The sequence below is a fragment of the Thunnus albacares genome, chromosome 16 (assembly GCF_914725855.1).
Source record: "Thunnus albacares chromosome 16, fThuAlb1.1, whole genome shotgun sequence".
NCBI classification, from domain to species: domain Eukaryota; kingdom Metazoa; phylum Chordata; class Actinopteri; order Scombriformes; family Scombridae; genus Thunnus; species Thunnus albacares.
In genome coordinates, this window is record NC_058121.1 from 1,071,979 (window position 1) to 1,084,050 (window position 12,072).

Genomic DNA, 12,072 nt, shown 5'->3' on the forward strand with positions numbered 1-12,072 from the left:
GCAACTGCAAGATATGTAGGCAAATGTTTTCAGTGGTGCATGGTGGCCTGGCAAACGTTAGACAGCATGCCTCAGGTGATCAATATTCCCATAATGTCAGAACCCAGAAGAACCAAGCAGCAGTGTCTCAGTTCTTTGTACCCCAAGCATCTCCTAAGACAGATGTGATACTGACAGCTTTTTAATCCCTTTTATGGTATGACATCATGTTCTGATTGATTAGATTTCTTATCTGGTTGTATTTACTAGCAAATAGATCTTCTGTAATAACATCCTCTTCCTCTTTGAGGAAATTGTAAAGACGCTGGAAAGCTCTCAACCACCTGTGTTGAGTTACATTCAATCACGGATAACTTCAAGCAAAAAAAAAAAAAGCTGCAGCATCTCCTCTCACATGATGCAAACAAGGCAAGGGCTATTGCATACATTGAAAAATGGTTTGACTGGCTGTTCTCCCTGCAACCTCTTTCTCTGCGCCATGGCATGCTTACCTTTAGTGATATCGAGATGGTCACTGGTAAGCTCAACCTCATCCATAAAGTCAATGTGGATGACCTATATGATGAATGCACCACAGCAAATACCACTCTGAGGAGGCTCAGAGAAGATGCAGAAGATGAATGGAAGTCCAAAGGCAGAGCTAGCAGGTGGGTGGCTATCTTTCAAGAATCTGCCCTGCCTAACATGCTGTACATCATCCGCCACATCCTGAGCATTCCAGCATCCACCGGACATGTGGAAAAGATATTTTCCACAGTAGTCAACAAATGGAGTGAAAGCAGGAACATGTGCTCCATGGAGCTTTTGAGGAATGAGCTCCTGATCACTCTCAACTTTGAGCAGTCCTGTTCAGAGTTTTACTGCAGGATTTTGAAAGACAAACAACTACTCAATGCTGCAAGGAGTGATAAGAAGTACACATGGAAAAAGAAGTAACACACAGTGAGGAAGAGAGAGAAAGCTATTGACTGTTTAACCCTGGCTTGCTGCTCCACACAGAAAGAAAGAAAAACTTTCAGATGAACCGATGAGTGGAAGAGGGTTGAGGGAAGGAGCAATGTTTTGCAGTTTTAAAGTTTCATAAATTGGAATTTGGGTTTCTTTCATTTGTGGTGAAACAGGAAACATAAAGGACATTAAAATAGTGACATAAAGTCAGGAGACGTGTGGCACAATGAGCATCACCATCCTGAGATGAATTCCTTCTTTCTAGAGTCCAGAGTATATTTTTTCAAACACCCCATTGATGTAGGTCAAAAATTTGGAATTTTACGTTACGTATGTTTCATTGTGCATACATAACTATCTGTTTTTGTGTTTACAGATTATTTATTGAAGGCTTATATGAAGTTTGTGCACCTATTCAAGTCAAATTTAAGACTGACTGTTTAAGGGATAAAAAACATAACTTCAAGTTCCCCTATTTCTAATGTTCATTGTTAAACTTTTGAGTATGAATCTAAATGCTTTCTAGAAACAATGTTTTAAATTATGATTTACTACCACTGGCAGCCCACTCATAGGGCCCATGGTGATCAGGAGCCACAATATTTTTTTTTTTCTGCATGGATGGTGGCTGGTGGAGGTGGGAGCCGTGGACCTTTTAACAGAAGCTGGAAGACGGTGCAGAAGGTGATGATCCTGATTTATTTAGGTCAAGAATAAAAATATACAGAATGCTGGATAAAAAGTAGTCACAAATGTATACAGTGTACTGATATACAGAGGCCAATTTGGTATGGTAAATATGTAGTTTCAAATGTGGTGCATGACTAGACATTTCACAGGTGGTCCTCATCTGATGCCATGGCAAGACTCTGTCTCTGTGGCCTCTGGAAAGAATACAACAGTTAGGAATATGAAAGGATCCACATGTTGAATCTTTACATGCCCAAAAGAAAAAAAAAGAGTTTATTATTGAGAATGGCCTTTGACCTGTGTTATGGCCCCTGCCTAACCTACCTTAAGTGTATTGATGCTGGTGTGGTAATGAGTTATTGTTATATTCTTGTGTCCATAAAGGTATCTGAGAGAATGTGGTTGTGGTAGCCAGCTGAATTCAGAGCACCTGGGCCTAATGCTGCCAAAGGATAAAAGGTCAACTCCAAGCATTGCTTGGGCACTCTCTCACCTTGACTCATTCCAAACAGCAGCTGCAGGGTTTTGTTTTTCATTTGATTCTAGTTTTGTTTTTACTCCACAACACCTTACACTTCATTGTTCACACATTCACACCTACATTACTGATGTTACTAACTGACACACACTGTAATTGCAATTATTTCTTCAATTGTTTACTTAATTATCATAAATATCTCTTAATTTACTGCCATCTGTTGTTTCTGTTCCCACATTATGACACCTGATCAGATGTGTCCTGGGTTGTGTTGAATAGCATTGTTACTTTTCTGTTATATATTTTCTCAGTAATAGGGTAATAGAAAAGCAGCACTTTTCTCTGAGAGTTTGACCAGAATTGACTCTAATGTCAAATAGATAAACTCTATGAAGAATAACCATATTGTGAATATAGTGTAACAACCATCTCTTGCACAGCAATCGAGTCTGATACATTTTCATGTCATGTCTCCTGCTGACCTGTGTCTGCAATGGCTCCTGAGTGGTCAAGGCTGGTACAGCTGACAGCACACCATGCTGATGTGGATCATCTGGCTTTCTGGGTCAAAGTTGTGTCCTGAGGACACTTTTTTTTCTTACTACAGCCCTCTGAAGTTCTAGGATGGAGCTGTAGACTTTTGCCTCCTTCAGTATCTAAAATATGAGAATGACAAGAACAGAAATACTCAGAACCTATTAAATGATATTCAATGTCCTCTGTTTAAACATGAAAAAAACTACTGAGGTATTCAACACGATTGTGTTCAGTGGTGTTGTTGTCTTTTCCAGATAATTTGAACTAACTCAAACTGAAAACATATGGTTTTCAGTCTGATAATCCTCACTGTATATAACAGTTACAATATATTGATGTATATTATCCAATTGACGCTGCTTCTAAGCTGTGCTTATTTGAGAAACCAAACATCATCTTTTGAAAAAGAAAAAAAATCAAAATTAGAATTACTCTGTGTGGAAATGTCACAACTTTTCTCACCTGTCTGAGATTGACTACTGACTAATTTTCAGTACTGGAAAGGGCAGGACGAGGTAATGCGGCCTGATGTTGTTGGTCATGATGTTTTCATGGAACCATCTTCTGGGTATCTGCAAGAAAACATAAAATATACAACTGATCTAACAGTACATTCAGACTGGAAGTGGAAGCGCTGCGAAGTGTCAATTCTCGCACAAGCAGGAGCCTGTATGTTCACACCTGAAGCGTATTTCTCCATGCCGGTCAACAAGCGATTGTGCTCCTCTGCTCTTTTAACGTAAAGCTGATCTTTATTCAATAAAATAAATATTCACTTAAATTACACAATCTTAATAACCAAATCAGTCCATGTGTAATCAGTGCAAACAGGTCAAGCTAGCACTAGCTAGCAAATGAACTAACATGCTAATGCTAGTGGACTACCATGCTAATGCTAGCATCATTTGCTAACATCTGACTGAATGTCTGAGAATGTGTCTGCCTCAGGGAGTTTTTTTCTTGCATCCTCATACTTTTCTGGAAAAATGAAATGACAAAGCTTTTGACTCAACCTAAAAAAAGCCAATCAAGAACTCAAAATTAAATGGTGACACAATAAGCCATCACATAATGTGTACATTTTTGATACTGTATGTACTAGGGATGCACAATATTATCAGCATGTCATCAGTATCGGCCGATAAAAGCTCTAAAATGAAATATCGGCATCAGCGAATTCTGCCAATTATAAAAAGGCCTTCTCCTCTGCGGCCTAATGGTGCTTCCCTTAACTGACTGTGTCACCCTGACGGTCCAGGTGCTTCCTCCGCAGGCTCCACTTCACCCAAGCTGTCCATTAGACCCGCTGCTTCTTCCCACTTTAACCTGAGTAACAAACCAGGGCTCAGTGCTCCGGTTGGATCCACATGGAGAGCCGGGGCTAACGTTAGCTGGGAGACTAGCTGGCTGTGCTAAAATCCAGATCATGAATGCATCCTTTGCTCTGAATCAAACAGTAGAGTTAGGATCTAGTTAGGAAGTGTTGTTTTGCCACACATTATCTTGTTGTCACATACTGTATCCATTAATGATACATATTACATGCTACAGTGGTGAGATCTAGCTGTTGAAATGACATGTTGACACAGTTAAGTCTTTTTTTGTTGTTGTTGGTTGATTAATTCTGACAGATGAAATGACAATTAACCAATAAAACATGTGGATCGTTATTAAAAAATATCTGTTACACCACAACTTTTCACGAACAATGTGACCTTCCTTCAGTTTAATCACATTGCAATAAGTTCCCTTCTTAGTGCAGGTCTTGAATAGTTAGCCTTCATAATGATGCACTTAATCATAGGCAGAAGAAGGTCTGAGACAATATAGATCACATTGGGATTAATCTCCAGCACTTGAGAGTAGTTATTTAGCATCGATTACAACATAAAAAAGAATTTGCACTGGAAATGAGTCTGTTAAAGATGCTAATATTTCTTAGCATGTCAACAAGATGATGACAAAGGGAAATAAGACAGCGCAAACGGCAGGATGGCACAGAGACAAAGCCATATGGACTATTTGTGCTAATAAGTCCCTTGGCATTACTGAGGCATATGGACTCCAGTAATTACAATTTATAGTGCAAATTTTGGCAGAATCATTCACTTTGTGATACAAGCACCAAATTTCGCACAGGGACTCATCAAAGGTTAGTTCATATAAAAAAAATTTGCCACTAAAAATAGTTAGCCACTTGAAAATTAAACTGTAATTGTAATTATATGATTGACTGTCATGCACTACCAGGGCACAATGGTGACATCACTACTGTGAAACTCAGCATGGAGTTCAATGTCAGCTTCTGTAAAGTAATACAGTTAAGTGTCCCAAAAGATATCTAATTAGCCCCCATGTGAGTTAGATATCCACACCTGAATTGACAAGATATACCAGCGCAGGAGAGCCAAGCCAAGGATGATGGGGCTTTAATTATCCGGATGGTGTACAGATTGCAAAGGACTTAAATGACACTGGATGAGCGATTAGGCTAGATGAAGGGCAATTTACTGTGTGAACCTAGTTGTATTCCATACAAGGAAGTGCTTACAATTAAGGTGGTAAAAGGATAAACCCTTGGCCTTTAATTGTTTCTCACCATATGTTCTTGAATATGGCTGACATTGAAGAATCTTTGTCCAAGGGGTGAACAGATTGGAACAAGTGCTGTCTTTGTCAACTGGACAAAAGGAAGAAAAAAAAAGAATGTCCACCAATTTCATATAGTACAGAACAGGATGGCTATAGTATGATTGCAAAAAATGTCCCTCAGTTCAAAGCAATGAATGCTTTACCAATCATGCTTGATCCTGTCCTATTAGATGAAGGTGACTGATACCTTATTTCTTTGCCAACAAGAATGTGAATTATGCTCGTTGACTTTCTATACACCTCAGAGACATGTTATCACTTGAAAAGCAACACCCAGATGTCAGGACCCAGAAGTCCTCTGCAGGAAACTTTGTTGTCCACAAATCAGATGGACCACTCTCAGCCATGGCAATAGACCAAGCCCATGAACAGACAAATGCTGTTATAACGGCTGATGGTGGAGTATCACCATCTGAATGATTTTGCTTCGATACTGAACGATTTCACTTAGCTGCCCCACTATAACAAGAATCATCTGAAATATTCCTGATCAATGCATATCTCACCAGGAGCTTAAGGTAAAGCTGAACTTATTGATATTTTATATTAAAAATGAATCAAATTAATATGTGTGATGTGAAAGCAGTGTTGTCAATTTAGCGACTTTGTCACTAGATTTACTGACTTTTCAGACCCCTGTAGCGACTTTTTTTTTCAAAAACGTGGCTAGCGACATATCTAGCGACTTTCTGTACGAACCTTACCTTCTCTCCTTGAAGGGAATCTCCAGTATTACTTGGTGAATGAGAGCGAATGTGGCTCTCTGGACTGACTGTTCAGTGGGTGGGACAGAGCAGCAGCATGTTCAATGGACCAATTATCAGCCAGACAGAGTTGTGAATGAGCATACCAAATGACCAGTTATTGATCCTCATTGTTTTTATTCTAAAAGCTTTAACTTTACTATCTAAGTTTGATTTTGTTTTGTCAAAATAGACAGAGTTGACAATAGTGAATTTATTCCAGTGCATGATAATCTCTCCATTCATGATACTTCAGAGCTGATACAACAGATGATACATAAATATTATTATTAGAGGTAGATTGAGATGCACATTGAGGCGCTGCTTGAAAAGAAAAATAGCTAATGAAATAACTAGTTACAGTCAGTTTAATTTGAGTTTGAGTTTAGTTAGATTTAACTTAACTTTGTAAATATTTTAAAATCTTATATGTATGTAATTACATCATTATGTCATAGATCTGCAAATTAGTCCTGCAGGCTTTAGTTACTTCCCACTGAAAATAGTTGGCAACACTGTGTGAAAGGGTCGTAGTAACAAACCCAAAGAGAATTATCACAAAGTCTGCAGTTCCCCTAAGTTCTGCAGAGGTTTTTAGCCTCTTCTTTGCACTTCTTTGTTGTTCTCATTAAACTCATTAAGCTTGTTTCCAGCAGCAGCAGGCAGTTGTTTTAAGCTGTAGGGCCCTAAAAACTCCACTGTACACTACCTGTCCAGCACAAAAGAGCAGACAGAGCTGGTGAACATAGCAGAGAATATAGCATTTATTTTTAAACGGCCTTTTTGTAGGGCCAGAATGTACGACTTCTAAAGTCACGCTGCAATATGATCAACCATCACAACATCACACTGAACTAAAACACAAAACTCTTGATCAGTTTGTCCATTTACAATTTCAATAAACTTTTATGAAAAATGTTGACAAAAAAGAGAAAGGCAGCATTATTCACCATTCAACTATGAACAGAAAATGAGAAGAAAAAAAAAATGAATATGAAGCCACAGATGCAGACAGGTTGGTCTTGCTGTTTTGCAGCAAAGTTCAGTTTTATTTCTATCACAGCCTTACTGTAAATGGAACTAGCTGCAACACATAAAATACTATTCCAGTAACATTAAAACAATCTTGTTACAGTTCATAAGTAATCTTATAACAGCAAACCTGTCAGAAATTCATCTGATCATATGGCAGCTAGATCATTAACAGTTTCCATCCAAATCCAATCCAAAAATTAGAAATAGGCAATCAATTCACAGTTCAAATCTGGCTAAATCTATAAAGAGCCAGATCTTTATCCCAGGAGATTAAACCAGAGCTAAAAGGAGAGTGAATATTAGATGTACATTCATTGGATGGACACAAATGAATGTTAACATTGCTACATGTCTGCTGGATGTATAGTCAACTGCTAACATGTTCACCAGAACATATATAATATGTATAAGGTGATAATATGTCAATGTTGTGTTTTCAACTTGTTCTGCTGCCCCCAAGTAGCAAAAAAAATCAATTAATGCGGCTTTAACATTTATCAAAGCAGCTTCACTTCTCATCAAGTAGTCAATACAGTGTTCTTTCAAAATCTTTTATTTTATAAAATATATTTTTTATGTGCACCTGTTTTAATGTAGACCTCTGATGACAGTTCATGACAGGTGGTTTACTGGTTTACTTGGCAAAAACTGCAGGAATCTTTGCAGCAATTGGTCATGAAACAGTTTGCTTCAGTCCAAATATTTCAAGTTTTCCAATGCTTATACGCTGTGTTTCATTGAGTCTATTCACTGAGGTGAAGCCCACAGTCAGGTAAGAAATGTCTTTTGACCAGGGGTTCAAAGTTTTCCCAAACACCTCTTTTGCCTTTCTCCTGAAGTGCTTCCCCACAATGACAAACAGGAAGGGGTTAACAGCACTGTTGCTGTATCCCAGATATGTAGACAGCTGTATGCCAATGTCTAACATGTGACCCCAGAGGCATCCAGGTGTGACCTTGAAGTAATCAAGAGTGTCAAGGAAGCACATCACCTGGTGTGGTGTCCAGCAGATGAGGAAGACAACCAGCACAGCCAGGACCAAGTAGGTGGCCTTCCTCTCTTTCCTCACCCTGGGGAATCCTGTGGCTCCCCTGTTGCTCAGAGCAGCCACAATGTAATGGGTGCAATAAGCAACCACCAGGATAGGGATTAGGAAGCCCAAGACAATCTTGGCAATGTTGTAGTGAACCCTCCAGACTGGGTGGGGGTAGGCCAGGATACAGGCTTCCACACCAGGATCCTCTACGGGCTTCACAGTGCGGAAGAGCAGGATGGGCAAAGTGAGAAGGAAGCCCAGGGTCCAGATCCCCAGGCAGATACGCTTGGCCCAGGCAGCTCTCCTCAGACGACAGGGGCTCATGGGCTTCAACAGAGCTATGTAGCGGTCCAAGCTGACCATCATAAGGAACATAACACTGCAGATGTAGTTCATTGAGATGGCCACATTGACCAGCTTACAGAGGACCTCCCCAAAGTCCCACTGGTACCCCCGGGCAATAGTGACAGCCCAGAAGGGAAGGCAGGACATCATGACCAGGTCAGCAGCAGCCAGGTTCCCCAGGTAGATATCTGCCACAGTGCAGGGCTTCCTCTGCAGGAAGAACACACAGAGAACCAGGCCATTTCCCATGAGCCCCACAATGCTGATCAGACCCAAGTATGCCGGGTGCAGGGAGGACAGCCATTGCCAGGCTTCAGTGTAGTTACTGCAGTTGTCCAGCTCCGGGTCCACACTCTGGACCAACCAGTCTGATGAATTCGCAACCATTGGAATCTATAAACAATAGTGGTTCATAGTCAAAGCATTGTCATCATAAGCAAGCAAGCAAACTTCATTTATATACAATTTTTCTGAATATAAGTGTGTTACAGGGAGAGGAAAAGTGAGAGAGGTAGATGGAAGATGGATAGAAGACATTATATAAAATAAGTAGAAAGTGTGTTTTTATTTAACTGGCCAGGTAAAAATTGCCAATTTAAATTAAAGAGTACAGTCTAGACCTGCTCTATATGAAAAGTGCCCTGAGATAACTTTTGTTATGATTTGGCGCTATATAAATGAAAAAAATTGAATTTTGGGCAGCTTGTGCAAAACGTTAGGCTATATTTCAGTGAATTGGCCCTTCTCTCCTTTGAGTAGCATGATTGAGATTGACAGAGCACTGAGTTCAAGGCTCAACTGAGGACTGATGATGACAAAATCAAATGGCATGTAAGTGTTTGTTTTTTTATTCAGATCCCCATTAGCCAGTGGATTGTAACAGAGGCTACTCTTCCTGGGGTCCCCATAAGTATTTTTAACAATATTTCAATAACAGAAATACATCAATACACATCTGTAACATTCATACTCACCGTAAGACTCACAATACTTAACAGAACCACGAAGACACAACCAACACCGACTCAAACCCTGTCTAACACATACCATAGCTCTATATAATCATTTCATCTCTTAAATCATTGAGAAAAGAAATCACTTAGCAAATCATCCACTAAATCACAAATAAAAGTGGGATCCAATCACATCTTCAAGAACAAAAAACACAAAAGGCCATATATTTTTCTACACTAGTCCTTGTGTAAACAAATACAATCTTAACTTTTTCTTAAAACATATATTACATTCTGAAATCAAAAAAACTTGGTAATGAATTCCATGCTATCACTGCTCAATAATTAACTGTATCAGTTCATTACAGTCAGGCTAAAACATTTTTTTTAATTCAAATTATTATCCATTCGTATCTCTGTAATAAAAGAATATTGTAAAAGCTTACATCTGTTCATATAAATGAAGACTTATTAAATTTTATGTAACATTATCAAAAAGACTAGTAAATTGTAACCATGGTTTTAAGTCCTATTAGCCTGTTCAGCTACAGGACATGGACAAAAAACTTTACTCTAAAACAGGTGTCTATTTGGTGTCAGCCACCTGTGTATAACCTTGTATAAACACTGTGTATAATCCGCAAAGTTAAAATTATAAAATCAAGAGAAAGCCAAAGAAAACAAATGGCTTTTAAGATGCTTTTTCAGGTGTGCACAACTTTTTCTACCGGCTATGTGATCATAGCAACCACAGAAACCACAGCAGGAGCTGATTTAATTTTGTGGAATTGTACACTTGTGAAACAGCATAATACAGACAGGTCAAGCTGTCTGTCTCTTGATTGCTTACATTTTTTGTTGAGACTGTCCAGACATAGCCTGATTACTGTAAGCTTTACTGCTGGTTATTAATGAAGAAAGTATAGAGCTGAAAGCAAGCAGAACAGCTGTAAATGAAAATATCTTTGGTCCCTGTTTGCATCCTCCCTGTCCAGGCACTAGGAATAAATGAGATACACTTCCCACTCAATCTGCTTTGTGCAAAGTTTCGCATCTGCTCACCTCATCTGTGTGACTCTGCCCGTTCCATCCAGATGTGCCTCGTGTTCAGTCCAAGCATATAATCAGCACGGTGATCTAGCCTCCACTAGAGCAAGCACTGTAAGACTGGTCACTTTTATATGAGCGGACCCTGAGATCATCATTACGTCATCACTCATAACCCACGCCTGTTTTCCCCCCCCAGCTACTATGCTCCGGCTCATCAAAAAGGTATTTGCAGTCCAGAAAGATTATTTTTTCACTTTTATCCCTGACGCAGTGACTGGCGACAAATAGGCTGTAAGAGTTTAGTCACATATAATTGTAATTTTGGCTTCTGTATTTGAGCCATCAACCACAAATGTAATTGCTAAGTGTTAATGTGATTAAATATCTCTGTGTAAGAAAGGTTCAAATCTCTGTTCTGATTGGGAAAAGCTGGGTTAGAAAACAATAAATAAACCTGTCCGGTCCCTCAGCAGCTGTCGAGGTTCCCTTCTAAGATCACTCTACAGTTGGATCAGTACCAAAATGGAGGTGTCTGGTTGCATTGGGCGACTGCCAGATGTGTGCAGCTGTTTGAAAGTGAAGCAGAGCTGTGTTGAAGTAGATCATGTGTGTTCATGCAAAAGCATCTCCTGGCAAAGAAACAGGCTAAAAGAAATAGAATAAGAACACGCGTGTTCTCATGTAAAGAGGAATGGCTTTTATTTTCCTGAGAGTATTTATTTCAGTTCCTCCTGGCCTTTGAGTCATACATGCAGTATGGTTCTACACCTCTGAATCATTGATCATATCTCCAAATGGTTCAGCAACCCAAATAGGTTTGAGATGTACTGACGGCTGTTTTCTCTGATTGAAGAAGCAAACAGAGCCTTCTACAAATGCATCTTATGAATGGGAACCTCATAGCTTATAGCTGTCAACTTTCATGAAAACTAACATGAAAAATGATGACAAAAAAGTGTAGAACACACCGACTGTACAGTTTATGCTACACAATGAACTAAGCATCTCTTCACAAGAGAGCTGAAGAAAGAAAATTTGTTTAAATAAAAATAGGAACACCTCAGACAAGGTTGCTATTTTCTCATTGTTCTATGGCCCTGTGTTGTTTTGTTCTATATGCTATTACCATTCCTCTGTAAGATCATATTGCAGCTAGGGTGAGACTGAAGTCAAACTGTATAGACCTAATGTGACTGGCATGTTTGTCAGTTTCTGTCACTGACCTTTCACATACTGTGAATCCTCCAGGCCATCAGGCTTGCTCAACCTAATTGTATAAAGCCGTCCAGGTAAGTGTAATCACTTTGGAGCATTATTACATTAAGCACTTCCTGCTACAGATGAGGAGAGCACACCTCCTCCCATCCTCACCACATACTACAGAGGCACCGTAGAGGGTGTACTAACCAGCTGCATTTTTTTCTGGTATGGAGACTGCAATGCCCAGACCAGATGTCCCTGCAGGACTTTACTCTCATCCATCTAGGACATATCACACAAACGCTGCTTGACCAAGTCCACCAACATTGCTGGGGACACCACTCATCCCCATCATGGACTCTTTGCCCTTCTGGGAAAAGGTACCGTGGCATACAGTTCTTCCCC

The 12,072-nt window shown here is 39.5% G+C and overlaps 1 protein-coding gene across 3 annotated transcripts; it reads right to left on the reverse strand.

The window, feature by feature from the left end:
* Positions 1 to 1,647: 1,647 nt before the first annotated feature.
* Positions 1,648 to 10,564, reverse strand: si:dkey-63b1.1 (B2 bradykinin receptor). 3 transcript variants are annotated; one of them, XR_006407861.1, is made up of 4 exons: positions 10,480 to 10,564; positions 3,116 to 3,225; positions 2,599 to 2,772; positions 1,648 to 1,832 (listed from the first exon to the last, which is right to left on the reverse strand). XR_006407861.1 is itself a non-coding variant. In XM_044377351.1 (2 exons), exon 2 carries the CDS (start codon positions 8,849 to 8,851, stop codon positions 7,757 to 7,759), a length of 1,095 nt encoding a protein of 364 aa, XP_044233286.1. In that variant the 5' UTR covers positions 8,852 to 8,857; positions 10,480 to 10,564; the 3' UTR covers positions 6,830 to 7,756. The 3 variants fall into 3 exon arrangements, 1 of the variants encoding a protein (XP_044233286.1); XR_006407860.1 differs by lacking the exon at positions 10,480 to 10,564 and adding an exon at positions 3,335 to 3,945; XM_044377351.1 differs by lacking the exons at positions 1,648 to 1,832; positions 2,599 to 2,772; positions 3,116 to 3,225 and adding an exon at positions 6,830 to 8,857.
* Between the last annotated feature and the right edge of the window lie 1,508 nt (positions 10,565 to 12,072).

What these genes read in the sequence shown, in the direction of transcription:
- si:dkey-63b1.1 (XM_044377351.1), bottom strand. Translation starts at nt 8,851, where the DNA reads ATGGTTGCGAATTCATCAGACTGGTTGGTCCAGAGTGTGGACCCGGAG.